The 19,155-nt window shown below is 39.3% G+C and overlaps 1 protein-coding gene across 1 annotated transcript in view; it reads left to right on the top strand.

The window, feature by feature from the left end:
* Positions 1-19,155, top strand: part of MED12L (mediator complex subunit 12L) — a 333,810-nt gene that overhangs the window by 86,124 nt on the left and 228,531 nt on the right. The window contains exons 12-16 of the mRNA XM_053903719.1: positions 9,499-9,630; positions 13,352-13,478; positions 15,731-15,945; positions 17,274-17,378; positions 18,495-18,671. Of these exons, the coding sequence (XP_053759694.1) occupies positions 9,499-9,630; positions 13,352-13,478; positions 15,731-15,945; positions 17,274-17,378; positions 18,495-18,671 (756 nt within the window). The remainder of the gene's footprint in view (positions 1-9,498; positions 9,631-13,351; positions 13,479-15,730; positions 15,946-17,273; positions 17,379-18,494; positions 18,672-19,155) is intronic.

Below are 19,155 nucleotides of genomic sequence, written 5' to 3'. Positions count from 1 at the left end.
GCAATTTCATAGTTCTCAAAACTCTATTTTTTTTCCGTTTGTATTTAAATGTTGATGATTTAACTGAAGAATAGCAAATTCATTTCTTGGCACAGTGCAGATTAATGACAGCTGATTTATATACTCAGAGGAATTGTTTTAATTTTGTTTTCTTATCTACTACCTTCTCAGAGCTCAGAGCTGTGTTATTTTTAACTGCTGCTTAAAAAAAGAAAAAAAGTCCTTTTTGCTGTCATAGTATATGTTTTGTTTCTTAGATGTCTTAAAACCTAATGACTATCAACTTTGATTCTAAGGATGAGAGCCTAGGAGAACCTGCCTTTTTTCCTCATCAAAAACCAGCCATCTCAAATATCTTTTGGAAATGTACATAGGGAATCATTCATATTCGTATTTATGAAGATTTTTCACAAGTGAATACTATTTATATTTAAGTCTTCTGGGTTTGTGGTTAATAGTCCTGGTCTTAGTGCTTTTTATGGTGATTCTGAGTGATCATATACAACAGGCTTATGTTCTGTTAGCAGTTTAGACCACTTTTTAACTTAATGCAACTCTTGAAATTCTTCCAGATCTTCTTAATGTGCCTCAGGTTGCAAGCCATATGCAATATCACTACTCTGTGTATTATCCCTTGTTGTTTATTGGTGCCATAATATGACTTTTTAATCTAGATATGGCCATTTTGTTTAATGTTGACTAAGAGTGATTAATCACATTTATAAACATGTCCTTTTAGTCTCAGAAAGCTGTTGAAAAGCTTCATTCGGTATATGATCTCAAGTTCTTTTAGTTTGCTGTTGCTTATAGTAATGAGTCATTGGTTTTTCCCATTCCCTTTTGTGGTATTGTTATATAATGAAGGTAGTATATTAAGAAATTTCTTAAAATAGCAGACAATCTCAAGGATCTTCTAATTTCTAGAGGAAGCCTGGCTCTCAGATGTAGTTGTCAGTTATTTTCCCTTGTTTGTCTGTTAGAGAAGACCTGTGGTTAGTTTCTATAAACCAATAGGTTATTGAGTGACCGAATAAAAATTGAATTAGGCTTAATCTATCAAGTTTATCTTTTCCAGAAAGGAAAAATATTACCAATCTCCCTGATGATGAGGGCCTTCTTCACATTTCGGATATCTTTATTATAGATGTGGATAGCACCACTAATGAAGATTATTTGCAACAGAGTTTATAATGATTTCAGTATTTTACCACTGTGGGTGTGTCCAAAGTTCATGAGACTAGATGAACAATGCTATTATTTGAAGACATTACTGGTTTTGAATTTTGTGTCCATGCATTGTCCTATTTATCCTCATTATAGAAATCATTCTTGTGATTTGCTTTTCATTTTTTTAAAGAAATATTTTTATGTTTTGAAGTATGGTATTACAATATAGTGCAGTATGATACACTGTTATTAATTTCAGGTGTCTTGTGAGTTTTGTACACATAGGATGTGATGCATTCAAGATATCATCAAGTGCCCTTTAGCCACAGTTTAGACCCTTGTCCCATTCTTCCGCTCAGAACCAGAGTATATTGGCGCAAGAGCTCCATCTGTGGAGCAGATAGCTTGAGTTTGACTCTTAGGTCTATGACCTAGTAACTTGGAGACGTTTAACAAGTTATGTAACCTTCAGGCCTTAGTTTGCTCAGTCATGGCACGGTAGTGAAAGCATTAGAACAGGGCATACTGTATAGAAAGCAGTCGTTATATATATATATGAGCAGTAGCCACTGTTCATTTTGGAACATATCCTTTGGATATTTTCCTGGGCATTTGTGTACATATACATGAATGCTTACTAAAAGGTCAGAGGACATAAATGGATTACGTTCTGCAAACTATTCTGCAGGATTTTCTTCCCTCACGGCTTAATATTGTCTGTTGCTTTTTGCTTGTTTTTGTTCTAGTCATGATACTCAGTCTTTTAATCTAATAAAGTTTTCTAGTTCACTGGGTTCGTAGGGGGAGATAATCATTCTATGCAAACTCTAGTAATGTTGCCATATCCTTTCAAATGTTTATTCCTTCTTCCCATTGGCTAAATCTTTCAGAATGATGCTAAATAATAATGTTGGGACCAGCATCCTTGACTCATTAATTTAGGAATGAAAATACTTCTGATACTTCACACTTAACCAGCTGGTAGATTGTCAGATACTTTTACCATAGTAAGTAAGTACGTGTGTAGGTTGGGGGAGGGGAACAAAATAAACTCCTCCCACCATTGTCTGCCCTCATCTTAACCTTGTTTTTGCATTGGGTTTCATGTTATACAGAGTTGCTTTTCCTCTATGATGACAAATAACTGTTGAATCTACTATGTGCCAGACACTGTGGTAGATGCTGAAAACAAAACCATGCAAAAGACAAATCTTTGACTTACAAGAGCATCTGGTCTAGCAAGTATTAGAGGAGGAACAAAGTCTTTGGTAATTCATTCCTGTGATTTCATTTTCTGCATGTCCGTTCAATGACAAGTCTGGCTTATCTCTAGAGAGGTAGAAGTCTGGCTGGAACAGTGGGTGGCAGTGGCTGGTTGGAGTGGAGCTGGGCAGCAGGCTTCGTGTGTGTGTGTGTGTGTGTGTGTGTGTGAGAGAGAGAGAGAGAGAGAGAGAGAGAGAGAGCGAGCGAGAGCGCGCGCCACCTGAGAGATTCCCAGGTAACCGCGGTGCTGCTTGTCCTCACGAGGATCTTGATTCAGTGATGACAGGAATGGCAGAAAGAATGGACTTTGGAATTAGGCTTCCTAGCTCTGCCATTTTAGATCTGTGTTGGCCGTCTTCACCCCAGTTTTCTTATCTGTCAGATGGGAGTAGCGCCACCTACTTCAGAGTTTGTTGTTGAGATTAGAGATGACGTGTGTGAAACACCCACTGCCCGCTCAGTAAATATTTTCAATTATTACTTCTGCTACTACCTGTGGCTGGAAATTTACAACTGTTAGTATTATTCTGGCCATGATTAACATGTTTTAATTTATGCCATGGCTAGAATTCAGATTCTTGATGCCCTGGTTTGGTGCTTTTTTTTCTGGCCTTAACTTTATGTGCTGTGGCTCACTTTCTCTCTCTCTTTCTCTCACTCACTCATTCTTCTGTGTCCTGTTTGTCTCTGTGTGGTTGTCGCCTGGGGGGTGCGTGCTATGGACTGTTAAAGTCTTATTCTCTATTACCAAGTACCATTATGAAAAGCTGTCTGTTACTGCCCCTGAAGACTCTAACTCTCCTTTATGGTGTTCGAGGTGGTAAAGGACTTTCCTGTAGTACCTCTCAGAGGTCTGTCTCCTTTTCCTAATGGATATTTGAAACCAGTAGCTGGAGATCTAATAACCATGAAGCCATGTTGTGAAAGATGCATGTTACATGGAAGTGATATTATAGCACAAGAGAGCAGAATATTATGATTTTCTAAGCATCAGGAGTGGAGGAAGAAGAGCCCAGAGAAGCTTGGAGCTCACACAGAAGGCCATTGTATACTGTTGGAGCAAGGTCAAGGTGACTTCCCGAGTTCCTTTGACACACTGTGTTGCTGCACTTAACTTAGTTCATTTTCCAAGATTTACATTGTGGCAAGAGTTTTATTAATTAGCTGAGTGATCTTGCACAAGCTATTTAACATCTCTTTGCCTTGGGTTCCTGATTTGTAAAATGGTGATAAAAATAATAACTAGCTAATAGGTAGGAAAGATTAAAGGAAATAATTCCCGAAACACACTGCACTGCCTGACTGTAAGTTGAGTAAGCACTCAATAAATGTTAATTATCTACATTATCACCTGTAAATTTTCCAAGATATCTTTGTGATCTTCAGAGTTATTTCATGTTTTAAATTTTCATTTAGAAGTGTCTGAAAAGATTTATATTTAAGGTCAAGAACTTTCAATTTTCGATTTTTGTTGTGTCTGCTTTGGTCAGTTATAAGTGCTAAGACTTTAGTAACGACTAGAATAATCAATGTGTACTACAGAAAACTTATTCTGAAAAATAGATTTTTGGTCAGAATAGACAGAGTTTCATCTGGTCAGGGCTAGTCTCTTAGTATCCAGAATGCTTTATAAAAGATTGAGCACAGAGTGGTGTACCTGATGAGTACCTGATGGAGTGATTTTTTTTTTTCCCCCTTGTGACCAAAAAATTGCCTGAAATTTTCATGGCCTATTGAAGACCCCAATCCAGAATGTGCAATAAAACTGAGAGGATGGGGTGCCCCTCCTTGAATCTTCTGGGGCAGGAGGAGGAGCAGTCACCCTAGAAGAAGTAGGGGTGCTTCTCCTGGAAGAAGGGTGGGCTGGAGGGGAGATGACCTTCTCTGAGAGGGGACAATGCTGTTGGAGGGGATTCGAGCCTTACCAGTAATCATGCATCTTTGACTTCCCCTTCCTTGGTTCAGGAGCAGGCCTCTCCAGTCTGCCTTCCATATTTATACATCTTTAATTAGATATCAAAATATCACTTTGCAGAAAAACAGAAATACAAACCAAGCAACCACTATAAAAATTCCCATAGTTTCTTTGCTAAAGACAAACTGTCTTGGCTCTGAACCCTCCCTGTGGACCTTTCTTTCCTGTAAGCTTACCCTGTTTGCTCTGATTTGATCCGTTATGTGTCTCCACATTTCAGAGGGAATCTGTTGGTTGCTGGGGCTAGAATGGGGGATTGTTGTGGTATCATGCTTCACTGATAACTAGGCCCTCATATGTTTGTACTTGAAGATCATTTCCTTGGGTTATATTCTCAGAATAATTGGAGCAAATGATCTGAACATTTTTAAGACTGTTGTGAGACAGTAGGAATTACCTTCTAAGGGAATTGCCAAGTTTTATTCCTAAAAAGTAGCATGTGAGACTATATCTAGTGCCTAGAAAAGGGGCTAGCAGTGGTAGGTATTCAGGACATATTTATTGATGAGTAAGTAAATGAATGAATGAGACTGCTGCCTGTCTCATGGTACTCTTTTTCAGTGTGGCTTTTTTCCCAGATGAAAAAAAAATTTTTGTTTTTTAACGTTTATTTTTGAGAGAGAGACAGAGCGTGAGCGTGGGAGGGGCAGAGAGAGAGAGGGAGACACAGAATCCCAAGCAGGCTCCAGGCTCTGAGCTGTCAGCACAGGCAGGGCCTGACGTGGGGCTCCAACTCACGAGCCGCGAGACCATGACCTGGGCTGAAGTGAGACTCTTAACCGACTAAGCCACCCAGGCGCCCCTCCTAGATTTTTAACTGTATGTAGCCTTCCTATATTTGCTAACTAACCAGTAGTCCTCTGCTCTAAATCCTTGAACTACACCTGTGTTTGCCACTTTTTATGTGCTTGTTTAAAACTGTTTTGAAGTAATTTCCTATTTGCTGCTGTAGTGTGTTATCAGAAATTTAGTGGCTGAAAACAACCCAAATTTATTCTCTTGAGTTGTGGAGGTAATGATCGTACTGGGCCCTAATCAGCCTGTCCTTCAGGCTGCATTCCTAGGGAGGCTCTAGGGGAGAATCTGTGTCCTCCTGTTACCCAGCCTCTCTTTCCCTGGAAAGCACTTCTGTGATTACATTGGTTCCACACAATAATCTGGGGTAATTCCTCCTCTCGACTCCTGGAGCCACAGAGTCCCTTTGGTCCTTTAGGATAACGTACTCACATGTCCTGGCTTTGGGATATGGATATCTTTGGGGGTGGGGGACCTTATTCTATCTCCCACATATTTGTTTCTCCTTTTGTTAATCTCTGTTTTGAAATTTAACTCCTTATGCAAGATTCTTCCCGAAAGCCACTTTCTAAAAGGAAGTATTTAATAATTCCCCTCAGTCTTCTGCCTCTGCTCCTGTTAAATGTTGACTTTCTGAGATAATTTTCCTTTTTCGTGCATCCAGATTATTTGTATTCATTTATGTCTGTCCCACTTAATTGCCATTTCGTTGAAGGCAGGGACTGTAGTTCATATCTTGAACTCCTAAATTTCCCCAAGTTTTTGCCTTTGAGTTATTGTGTGTTAAAGTAATATTTATTAAATTGCACTTAGCAAACAATTATTATTTGAAACAAATGGAGCTTAATATTTTTAGAGATTTGTTGGTAGGGTGAGAATGTGTTTCAATTTACATATTTAAAATCATGATGTCCTATTGACAGTTATTTGAATTAATTTGTAAGATAGCATCTGGCAGACAAATGGGAACGATTTTCTAATTTTCTAAAAGTTGATTGATGCAGAGCAGTTAGGGGCAGGGTGCGAGGATCTGCGTGTCAGGAACATGAGCCATAGATGTTTCTTTGTATGCACGTTGAGTGTGTCTAATGGGATATACCCAGGAACTGGTGGTTAAATAGGCAGAATATCCTCCCTTTTTTTTTTTTTTTTTTTTTTTTTGATAGTGGAATCTAGAAAAGGCCTCTTGTTAAAAACCACTTAAAATGAGAACCAAAACTTCATAATAATTAGTAGGGGGGTGGAGGGAGAGTTTTGAGTGGGAAATTATCTTGAAAAATGATAAAATTATCAGAATGTATCTTATAACTAATAATTTCTTAATAATGAAGAACTAATGAAGTATAGTATGCCCCAAATACATAAGTATATAATTATTCATATAGCAGGGACAGTGTGCTTTCAAATTGGTATAATGTGACCTGATTTTCCAGGATGATCTTCTGAGAAGTTGGTAGTAAAACATCTTTTGTAACATCCTACTGTTTTTTTTTTAAATAGGCCCAGAACTTCCTGGAAAGACTGGCATTATTTGGCAGTCTATTGGACATTCCAAAAGGAGTGGACTTGGCACTCATTGAATCTGGCCAGTATCGGAAAATACTTACTGGTTGAAAATAGATTATAGGTGTAATTGATGGGAGTACAAGAAAGTTTCTGTAATAAAATTTTATATTTCAAAAACCTAAATCCTTGGATTTTCTTAGCACACTATTCACTTAATTCCTAAAAATTACAAGTTGAGACCACAGCTCTGGCAGGCAGACTGAAGGCCCTTCTGTCTCCAACTTAGGATCTCAGATGTCTGTAAGGTGAGACTGACGGATGCTCATTGCCTATGAGATAATGGAAGGTGCAGACAGCCGGACCTAATTACTTCCTCCTTTGTGTTGTCAAAACATTTTTTTAAAAAAATGTTTATTTACCTACTTATTTATTTACCTAACCTCCACATCCATTGTGGGGCTTGAACTCACAACCTCGAGGTTAAGAGTCACAGCTCTTCTGACTGAGGCAGCCAGGTCTCAGGTTTTGTAGCTTTGATACAGCTGTCTTTTCTGCTTTTTTTTTTTTTTTCTAGAAGGTGAACTTTTTGAGAACAGGAGCCAGATCTTTAAAAATTTTTGTTTCCTCACTGCTTACCGTGGGTACTTAATAAGTGCTTTTGCAAGTGAATTAACTCCTTCCTGGGGCTTATTTTTTAGCACATTACCCCAAACCAGCGGTCATATGTGAATGTGTTAAAAAGAAGTGTTTTCCTGGGGCGCCTGGGTGGCTCAGTTGGTTAAGCCTCCGACTTTGGCTTAGGTCATGATCTCACAGCTTGTGAGTTCAAGCCCCGCGTCGGGCTCTGTGCCGACAGCTCCGAGCCTGGAGCCTGCTTCAGATTCTGTGTCTCCCTCTCTCTGTGCCCGTAACCCACTCGCATTCTGTCTCTGTCTCTCTCAAAAATAAACATTAAAAAAAAATTTTTTTTAAAAAGTGTTTTCCTTTATGTGTACAATCCTGTGCATCTCTAGGTCAAGCAGAGCCTGCTACTTAGGTGAGTCATTTATTCTTTTGTAGCATATTTTCATCTTATTTTAATGATGCAGAAGAAAATTTTAAAACTTTATAAATGTGGATATGATGCACATTACTGACTAGATTGATTTATTAAAAACTGATGGGAGTTATTTTTTGGTAACCCCTTTTCTCAATAATTGAAATGTAAGCATGTGGTGCTTCACTGAATTTATTTTGATATTTTTACTTTTCTCTGGACTAGACTGAATCCAGGCAGACATTCCCTCTAGTTTGCTTTCTTTTTTAAATGTTATGTTCAATCTTGATATATTTTAATCGAATTATTTCTCTTGTGTTAAATGAAGAGACTGAGAGATGCTTTTGAGATCTGTCCTAGATAATATTTCTTTGGTATGAGTCAACATGGGTTTAGCCAAAGTTAGGGTAGATGACTAAGAATCTTGTAATAAACTGATCTTCATGATCTGAATTGTGGGGTAATATCTACCATCTGACTAGGGATTCTTATCCTGGGATTCTTGCGTTTCTTCTCAGAGTCCATGACTTTCTGAAAAATTGTGCTAGGTTTATGTGAGTGTATGTATGCATATTTTTCCTGGGAGTGTGTTTATAGCTATTCGAATCTTAATTGAGCTTATGGATTCTTTTAAAAAAAAATTTTTTTTTTTTTTTTTTTTTTACATTTATTTATTTTTGAGACAGAGAGAGACAGCATGAACAGGGGAGGGTCAGAGAGAGAGGGAGACACAGAATCTGAAACAGGCTCCAGACTCTGAGCTGTCAGCACAGAGCCCGATGCGGAGCTCGAACTCAGGACTGCGAGATCATGACCTGAGCCGAAGTCGGTCGCCCAACCGACTGAGCCACCCAGGTGCCCCGAGCTTATGGATTCTAAAGTTAAGAACTTCTCACGTAACACATGATGCCAATACTGCAATTATTTAACTCTTCTGGCATAGTGTTTGTAGAATTGCACAAATATTAGACACTTGAAATTGATATTCCATTGGTTGGCTTGGATCCTCTGAAAGGTTGCACAAAAGGATGGTTCATCTTCCCAGCTTGCCTCCTCCTGCCTGTCCCTAATTCATGTAACATAAGTCCCTGTGATCCTCAGTCTGTGGTACCCATTTCTAGGCCTTGGTAACAACAGCGCGTAGTTCCTGTGGCGGTGCTGAGCCTTACGTAGACCCAGGATATACTATCCCCCATTAGCCGTGTCTGCATTAATTTTTGTTCCTTTTTGATGCATGGGTGTCATTTTTCATGTTTATCTTTTCTAATGCAGTGAGTCTTTGGTTAGCATTCCAGCCTTGTTGGAGTGGGTGGTGTGATAAACTGGCATGTTAGGATTAGGTACTGAGGGAGGCTGTGAGTGTGAAAGTGGGAGAGGGTAAACGGTGGAGGGGGTGCTTGGCATTGGTAACCTCTGCTCTTGACTTTCAGTGGTCCGTTTCCTTTCCTCCTGGCTTTGATGTTCTGGAGGATCAGTGGAGCTAGGTTACGGTCCTGTGTCAATGAAGGCGTATACAAGGAGACACGAATTCTCTTGAAGTCATCCCAGATTCGACTGTTCCAGTAACTGGTTTCCTTCCTTGTCACTGAAGTGTTACTCTTTATACTTGAACTGAAAACGATTTAGGAACGCTTTCTAAAATGACTATACTAAAATACGAGAAAGCTTTAAAGCTTTAAACGTGCCAGGGCTTGCATCCCGTCCTTGGGTGAATGCTGCATGTCACATGGCTGCTGCCCTCTTCTCTTGGTTGTAGGTCGCCCCCAATGATGAAGCTGTGGTGACCTTGCTGTGTGAATGGGCGGTGAGCTGCAAACGGTCAGGCAAGCACAGGGCCATGGCTGTGGCAAAACTCTTGGAGAAGAGGCAGGCGGAAATCGAAGCAGAGGTAGGTTCACTTTTCTTTCTGTTGTCAGATGCCATCATTTAAAAATAACTGTTCTGGGGAGGATTCTGTTTTTGTTTTGTTTTGTTTTTTTTAATACTCCTTATGCTTTTTTAAAATTTTTTTTCCCTCTTCAAGGAAAAAGGGAGAATGTTTGTACTTTCACCTAAAGACTACATACAAGATCCCTCTAAGTTGATGAAACCAATAATTTGTATTCTGGACTAGTTTAAAACTGTATCTTTTTTTTTTTTTTTTTGCCTTTTTTTTTTTTTTTAATATAAATTTTAATGAGTGAGTGAGCAGAGGAGAGGAGCTGAGGGGAAGAGAGAGAGTGAGAATCAGTGTGGAGCCCGATGCAGAGCTCAATCCCATGACCCTGGGATCATGACCTGAGCTGAAATCAAGTCAGGTGCTCAACTGACTGAGCCACTTAGGTGCCCCTAAAATTGTATCTTTTATTTATTTATTTTAGTGTTTATTTATTTGGGGGGGTGGGTGGGGTAGACAGAGAGTCCCAAGCTGGCTCTGCACTATCAGTGCAGAGCCCAATGTGGGGCTCGATCCCACGAACTGTGAGATGATGACCTGAGTTGAAATTGGGTCAGATGCTTAACTGACTGATCCACCCTGAAATTGTATCTTTTAAAATAAAACTTTAACACCTGATTTAGAACAAAGACATCTCCCTTGATGAGGTTAAGATACACATGCACATATATACATTTATATGTATACACACACACAAATATATATAATATACACCAACTTTTGTTAATTATTTTTATTTTTATTTTTATTTTTCAGAGAGAGGGAGACAGAGTGCAAGTAGGGTAGGGACAGAGAGAGAGGGAGAGACAGAATCTGAAGCAGGCTCCAGGCTCCGAGCTGTCAGCGCAGAGCCTGATAACGGGGCTCGAACTCACGAATAGTGAGATTATAACCTGAGCCAAAGTTGATGCTTAACTGACTGAGCCATCAGGTGTCCCAACTTTTGTGAATTTTAAAGCCATGTAATATTTTGGTCGATCTGGAAACATTTCTTTAGGGCAGTTCTGATTTTCAGATTACAGATACCAATTTGTGTTAGTTTTGAGATTATATTCTGGTCCCAGAGAGAGCAATTAAAGCCTCGGAAGTAGATTATAAAGGGGGAAAAAAAACCAAAGCTAACTTGACAAACATTAGCTTGTGCTGAAGGGGAAAAAATTTAAGCGAGTCTTCTTATCTGCCAGTGAGATCTGGAGGGACAGCCAGGAGAAGCCATGCATGTGGTCTGAGCGCCCCCCCCCCCCCCCCCCCCCGCCCCTGCTGCATCGGCGTCTCCTCTGGGCTCCTTGGCTCGTCCTCCGCCTTGTTCTTCACAGCAGCCAGAGCAGTCTTTGCAGCCTGGAAGCAGATCATGTTGTTCCCTTACTCAGACTTCTGATGGCTCCTTACCGCGTCCACAGAGCCTTGCACTGGCCTCCCCGGCCTGCGTTTCCCACCTCATTTTGTGCATTTCTCCCCTGGGTCACAGCTGCAGCCACCTTGGCTGTCCTGTGGCTCCAGCACACCAAACCAGCTTCTGCTTTGGGGACTTTGTCCCACTGATCCTCCTGGGTGGCACCCTGCTCCCCGAGTTCTACATGGCCAGTTCCTTTCTGCCCTTCCTCTTGCAGGAAGTGTCTCTTTCTAGCATTCCTGCCTCAACACATGTCATCTCCTCAGGAAGATCCTCTGTCACCCACCCTCAGGCACGCTTTCTCATATCACTCTGTTTCACTCTGTTTCTCATATCACTCTGTTGCATTGGCTTATTATTTAAAAGCCAGCCTATCACCTTCTACAATGTAAGCTTGACCATAAGGACCTTGCCCACCCTGTTCACTGTCTTGTCCTTGGCACCCAGAACAGTGTTCAGTGCACAGCAGATGCTCTAAAGGTGTTGTATGAACAGATGAGAACTTAGCTGGCTCTCTCTTACTGATAATAGTGCTATATCCTGTGAAGCTGAAATAGGAAGAATATTTCCATGGACATTTCTCTCCTCTTGCTGAGAAAGCACTGTTCACTAAATATAAAGGATCACATTGTTCAAGCTGGGGCTTGAAGATACTGGTGTTGAGGTGTGAAACTCATGGCCCATTTTACAACATGCAGATTCGGGAAGGTGTTTCATTGCTTTTTTCTATGAATAGACGGACTTTTCTACAGTGAATTGCAATGGTCAGACTTGAGTAACTGAGGTTGAATTTGTCAAATTTAGTTTACCCTTATTCCAACGTGTTCTAGAATGAGCATATACATGTGTGCACACGCACACACAGTTGCTTTCAGAAGAGGCTTCCACAGATTACTTTGTAATTTTAATAGGTGTAAATGTATCCACATCTAAAGAATGTATTCTTTCAGAGATGTTTAAGATAATTGATTGCTAGGGTTGTCTAGGTGGCTCAGTTGGTTAAACATCCGACTTTGGCTCAGGTCATGATCTCATGGTTTGTGAGTTTGGGCCCCTAATTGAGCTCTGTGCTGACAGCTCAGAGCGTGGAGCCTGCTTCAGATTCTGTGTCTCCCTCTCTCTCTGCCCCTCCCCTGCTTGCACTCTGTCTCTTTTTCAATTTCTCAAAAATAAACATTAAAAAAAAAAAAAAGATAATTGGTATCTATTGAACATCACCAGTTTCAGAATTTGGTGAAGAGAAGATGGATTAGAGAAGTAATATCTTAATGAAATAATATATTAAGGAATAGATAATGAAAGTGGGAAGGTTGAAGGAATATTGAAAAGAATAGAAAACAGGGTTCTGATTCTCTTTCAACGGTTTCTTTTCTGGTCTTCTAGTAAGTTCTGTCTTGGATGCAGAAGTTAGGGAGCTTCCTTAGATAGGTTTCTTGAACTACGGAGATTCCACGGGTTCTAAGAGGTCTTAATTGGTGATGTGATGAGTGAAAGAAATGTATCAGAGGAGTTCTCCTAGCTCTGTCATTTGACACCACACTTCCCAACACTCCCCAAAGACAATCGTAAATACACTCTACTAGTGAAAACAAACACAAAAATATTAAACTCAGTATACATGCCCAAATGTTTCTCAGAGGGGGTATATACAGTTAACTATATGAGCTGTTTAAAAATGACAGCCCCAAATTATTTTAGCAGTTTTGCATAGGGATAACGAGTAGCTTATTGTACTATGCTGTGTATTCAGTAGGTATTTATACCACGTGGTGCAGACTTTGTAATTTACATCACTACTATTTTTCATGGGTGTCCTTTGGAATCATTTCAGTTGATCTGGGGCTAGTTGTCCCTCACTTTCATTTAAAACTTTTTTAATGTTTATTTATCTTTGAAAGACAGTGTGTGAGTGGGGAAGGAGTATAGAGAGAGGGAGACACAGAATCTGAAGCAGGCTCCAGGCTCTGTGGTGTCAGCACAGAGACCCATGCGGGCTCAAACCCAGGAACCATGAGGTCATGACCTGAGCTGAAGTCAGACCCTTAACCAGCTGAGCCACCTAGGTGTCCCTAGTTGTCCCTCACTTTCAGAAATTATATTTACCTGTGATGCATAGTCCTCAAATAAAGTACAATTGAGAATTAATTGAGAATTAATCTCAATTAATTCTGCATGTTTTTTCTGAGAATTTAACTGTTAATAAAAAACTGACAAATTCATGATCCATTGTGGCTACATTGTCCTCCAAAATTAACTATGATTGTTTATTTTTAATCTTAGAGATGTGGTGAATCAGAGGTCTTGGATGAGAAGGAGTCCATTTCTTCAGCCTCTCTTGCTGGATCTAGTTTGCCTGTTTTCCAGAATGTGCTACTAAGGTTTTTAGATACACAGGCCCCCTCATTATGTAAGTAAAGTTCTTTGCTTCTAGATCTTAAACAAGAAATTGACCAGTTTTGGGGAATTAATGCTTCTTTTTTTTCCTAGCTTACATCATAATCGAAAGTTCTTGGTGCTGAATATAATGTATATCTTACTGTGCAAAATTTTGTTGCATGTTTTTAATGGAGACTTCTATGCAGTTTTAAAATCAAGTGAGCTTCAAAGATTTAAAAATTTCTAGAGTTTCAAAAATTTAAAAATGAGTCCCCTCATTGTCTAATTAATATTTGGTGGTCTAGTTTTCCCTTTCTAGATCTTTCTTACCAAACAAGAGGAACTATGGTCTTGTGATGTTTCACTATCTAATCACTATTGTGATTACGAATTTTCTGTTTTTGCTTAGTTTTCAAAATAATCTGATTTTCTACGTTTCTAATAAGAAAATAAAAGTACTTTATATCCAAGTCCTTGATACAAGGAAATAATTTGTACATATGGTTGGCTGCTTGCCTACACTATATGGGTTGTTCTGTCAACTCCCATTCTTCCTTTTTTTTTTAATTTATTTTTTATTTTTTAAAGTTTATTTATTTTTGAGAGGTGGGGAGGGGCAGAGAGAGCAGGAGAGATAGAATCCTAAGCCGGCTTCACACTCTCAGTGCAGAGCTTGATATGTGAGGCTTCATCTCACGAACTTTGAGATCACGACCTGAGTCAAAATCAAGAGTCAGGCATTTCATCAACTGAGGCACCTAGGTGCCCTATCATCTCCCATTCTTCTATCTTTTATTCTGTTGTTCATGGGGAGTTGAGGGTTTGGGAATTACAAACCCAGTGGGTTTATACAGTAAGTGCACACTTAAAAAAATTGTTTATGCATGTTAAGAGGGCTTGATCTTATTCTGAGGCTTTTGTGTGACAAAGTACAGTGGGGAGGGTCTTAGGATGGATAGTGATGAAACAAAAAAAATGGCACATGGAAATGTGGTAGGGGTGGGAAGGACAGGTTTGTGGTGAAGAAGGAGGTAAAACAACAAGAAACAGTACTACTTTCCATTCCTCTCAGAAAGTCCTTGGTTTGGGTTGAATGGTACTTTGGGCTGAGGTTCGTTTAGTTAGTTGGTGGCTGTTGTGGGCTAGAGGGAGAGCAAGAGCCAGAGAGATACTGGTGGTTGGGAAGTAGGGGGCAACAGTGAAACATGGAAAAGGAAGCAGAAAAATGCAGGGACGGAAGAGATCCTGGAGAGTAGAAAATAGATCGCCGGGAATGGATGTTAGCTTCTCTAACTTATCTTGTATCCTGGGGGAGAAAGATACACATTTGCCCTTCGTGCCCCTTATCCTGTCCTCACTCCTGTTGGTTCTTTGGGAAGACCTTTCTCCTGTGCCTTTGCTTGTTCTAGATCTGGTTTCCTGCTGTCAGAGAAAGCTGTGCTTCTCTTCTGTCGTTGTTGTTTGTCATTGACTTCGGAGGTGGACGGCAGCAAATGCTTAGGCTTCAGTTTTAGGGAGCGAGCTTCATGTTGCCTAGATTTTGTTTGTCTTTGTTGGTGTTTGTGAGTGCGATGGCACCACAGACTGAGTGCTGAAGGATTGTTCTTAACCTTTTTTAGTCTCTGTCGAGGGTACAAAGTTGTAGAATGCAGCTGCAATATTATCACGTGAGTTAAATAGACTGGCTATGAATTGAACAAGACTGCAGAGCTCCATCTTTATGCCCTTCTTTTTTATTCCATCTTCCCTTTTTTTTCCAGTAGATCCCACTCACTATTATTTTCAGGTACCTTTTCAGTTGTTACGTTGTGAAGTTTTTGAAAAAGTGTGCACACACGTCACGAATATATAGACACCCTCAAGCTATAAAAATAGTCATGAGCTGTTTTAGTAGTAAAACCAGAGGAAAGCAGTTTAGCTCTGCTTCCCTCCCGCCCACCCCGTGTGTACCTGAAATTTTGTGTTTGTATTAATTGAATGGTTATTCATTTGCCAAGGACCACTATCTTTAAATTTGAACTTGAGCTTAGCACATCGGATATTGTTTTTTAATTACAGGGGGACAATCAAAACCTCCGTGCCAGTTTTGCACAATTGCTTCTGTATCATAGTAAATTTTCCAATAAATGTTTCACTGTGTTAAAAAAAAAAAAAAATGTATGGGAATATTGTTAAGCCTTCCTGTTTGGTGGTTTTTTTTGTTTGTTTGTTTTTTGTTTGTTTGTTTGTTTGTTTTTTCCTGCCAGGTCAGGGAGACTGAATTCTTGATTTGTTTCTTTATAGCGGATCCAAACAGTGAATGTGAAAAAGTCGAATTTGTGAATTTGGTGCTGCTCTTCTGTGAGTTCATCCGACACGATGTCTTCTCCCATGATGCGTACATGTGTACCCTCATATCTCGGGGAGACTTGTCAGTCAGCGCCTCGACTCGGCCTCGATCGCCAGCAGGAGAAAATGTAGATGAGCACTATCCAAAGGACCATGACATGAAAATGGAGGTATGCCCCTGGGAGTGGTGCCTGAAACCCGAAAACCACACTCAGCTGGGCAACTAGTTTCACAAGGATTGTTTGGTGGTGGAAGGGTGATTACATTTTACTTGTATTCTCCCATTACCGAACTTGTTTATCTCTACCCCAAACTTGTGGAGAAAAAAAAAAAAACAAAAAACAACATTGGATTATAATTGATATATTCCAGAAGTTTCTTTTGGATACTCTAAAACTATTAATGAAAAGGTTTGACAGTCCGTAACATTTTTTTACTGGACAGGAATTAAATACTTCCAATTTTATGTGTTTCTAAATCCCAGTTTCCTTGAATGTTGTGACTTAAAATCAGACTTGTTTTGGTCCCATTAGAAGGAGCATCTTTAACCCCAATTCATTCATTGTTTCTGTCTTCGATACAAAATGGGAAATTCTGTTTTAATCATTAACACATATTTTCATTTAAATTAACAACTTTATCTCTCAAATGTTGCGGAATTTTTTTTTTCAACAAATTATTTTATAATACTGTGAGTATGACTTTTATCATTTTCTGCCGGTTTCTGGTGTTTTGGACATCATTCCAGATACTTAAAGAAGTTTTCAAGGCAGAAAACATGAAGGTGGTAATGAGAAAGAGTAGAAAATGGTGAGAGATTGTGACAGTTCCTTAAAATCAAGCCTCAAATTGGTTCTGTGGGAATTTAAGCATAATGAAAATATTATGGTATTTTTAAAACTGTGGTTATCCTTGTAAAGACCTGATGTTAGAATTGCATGTGTGAATTCATAGTTTGTGCTCTTAAGATTTGGTGATCAAATGGTGCAGGAATTAAAAAAAAAAAATCATTTCCTTAATGTAAACACCATTGTTTCCGAATTTGACCACAGTAGAAGTTTAAAGGCTAAAAACTAAAGTTACTGTACCTGTTGATGCTTCATCTATGTTTCTGCTTTTTCTTTTCTATTCTTGGATGTCCAGGTATCTTGTATCTTGGGTATACTCTTAGATTTTTCTAAGTACAGTTGGTGAGCATGTGACTGGAAATAGCCCAAAGAAGGGACGTTATGGCCAATTTGATTTTTAATTAGGAAGTTTGTGTGCTTTTTCCTTCAAGTATCATGGAAGTTAAATCTTTTTTTTTATCATGAGGATAAAGAATGTGACTTTGCAAAAACAGTGAATGTCTTAAAACTTCCTTCTCTTTTTTGGGAAAAGTAGAATCTAGGGAGAGAAAAGACATAGGATGGTTAAAAAATCACTGTCATAGTTTAGCTTTAGTTTGTAATGAACTACAAAATTTACAGTGCAACTTTCTTTCTCTGGCAATTATCAGGAACAGACTATTATGGCGCATATGGGCATTGACTCAGGAACTACTAATATTTTTGATGAAGTAGACAAGAATGACTTTAAAACTGACTTTGGTTCGGAGTTTCCAGTAGGTTCAACCTTCAAATTCTTATTGACTATTAACCCCTCCTCCCCGCCTGCACCCCAGCTTGTCTCCATCCTTCTGTTCCTTGACCCATGTCCTGGAATGACCTGTGTACTTGTGATGTAAATGTGCTCATTCCATACTCCTTTCTAGTGTACAGTTACTCATCTTGTGATTGTCTCATTTCAGCTCATTCTTAGTTTTGGCTGCATCGCCTCCTTTGTGAATTATAACACTCTGTCCTCCTGGTTGACTGTCTTTTCTCTTTTGTTCATTTGAGACCATTGTCTCTGAGGAATACATGAAGATAGTAGTTTCATCGTGACAGTCCTTGTTGACTTGCTATGTATGTGTTCAGTTTCTAAATAATAGTTTTCCTGGCTCTGGACTTGTTATACTTCTTCAACCATATCTCAGTATGGTTATAGTATTTTCTTCCTCATGGATCCAAATGAGGTCCTTTATGAAAAATCATACTGTTTGGGGTATATACTAAAAGCTTTATTATTCATTAGTTTATTTTTTAAACTTATTTATTTTGAGAGAGAGAGAGTGTGTGCACACAAGTGAGAGACTGAGGGAGGAGCAGAGAGAGAAGGAGAGAGAGAGAGAATCCCAAGCAGGCTCAGCTCTGTCTGAGCCAAGTCTGATGTGGGGCTTGAACTCACCAACTGTGGGATCATGACCTGAGGTGAAATCAAGAGTCAGACACTTAACCATAACCAACTGATCCACAGAGGCGCCCCACTGTTATTCATTAGTGTTGTTAATTATTTCTTTGTGTATGTTTTTGTGGGAGATTTAGCCTTATGAGGAAACATTTAACCTTGAAGTCCAATGTTAACTCTGGCCCTCTGGAGAGTGCAGCTCTGAACAGTTCTTACGTGTGTGTGGTTGTCACTTTCTTATCTGCAAAATGGGGCATGATGTTGATGGTCTCCTTTGGGTCTGAATACGAATTTTGTGGAAATTAACAAAATTTATTTATATATTTTCTTAGTGTTTAAATAAGGAAAAGATAGTGTATGAATGTCGTGTGTGTGAAGTTCTGGCATGTAGCGCTGTGTTGTGTTGCTCTCTTTCATTTACAATCTCCAACATTTGTTTTACATGACTTAGATTTTTTCTCCCATGCCTGGAGAATCCTGTGAGAATGCCAACCCTTCCTTGGGCAGAAGAATGTCGGTTAATGGTGAGAAGTTGCTTAAGAGAGAAAAACCCAGGGAGCTGATTTTTCCATCTAATTATGACCTTCTGCGGCATCTGCAGTATGCAACACATTTCCCCATACCTCTGGTAAGTCATTGCCCATCAGTTGGCACCCTGATTGTTCCATTATGGGATCATTAGCCATTGATTATTCCATTGTGTGTCTCCATAACACATATGAAAGGAGGTGAGTTTTTGCATTTACTGCTTCTTTTGTTACAATTACAATTGTATAGCATACATACGGATGTAGTTTAAATTTGTGATGTGATACTACTGGCTAGCTAGATTTAATGGAATTTTCTAGGTTACTATCCTTTTATCAAGAGCATTTGAGTCACTGCAAATGATGCCTAAATGTGTTTTCCTATTTTTTGAAACTTCATTTATTAGTAGCTCTTATGTGCGTTGTATTGTGCTAGGTACTTGTGGTATCATACAGATGAATGAGAATTGGGGGCATAGGAAAGATGAATAAGATAGGAGGGAGACACATATAAAATGATCAACACTAAAATGAGTGCAGTGATTGAGTGAAACCACATGTGCCCTCTGGAAGATAAACCATTTG

This window comes from Panthera pardus, unplaced genomic scaffold (genome assembly GCF_024362965.1).
Source record: "Panthera pardus isolate Hobbes unplaced genomic scaffold, ASM2436296v1 HiC_scaffold_16, whole genome shotgun sequence".
Classification (NCBI taxonomy): domain Eukaryota; kingdom Metazoa; phylum Chordata; class Mammalia; order Carnivora; family Felidae; genus Panthera; species Panthera pardus.
The sequence above is the reverse complement of the archived record's forward strand: the minus strand, read 5'-3'. Positions and strand labels throughout refer to the sequence as shown.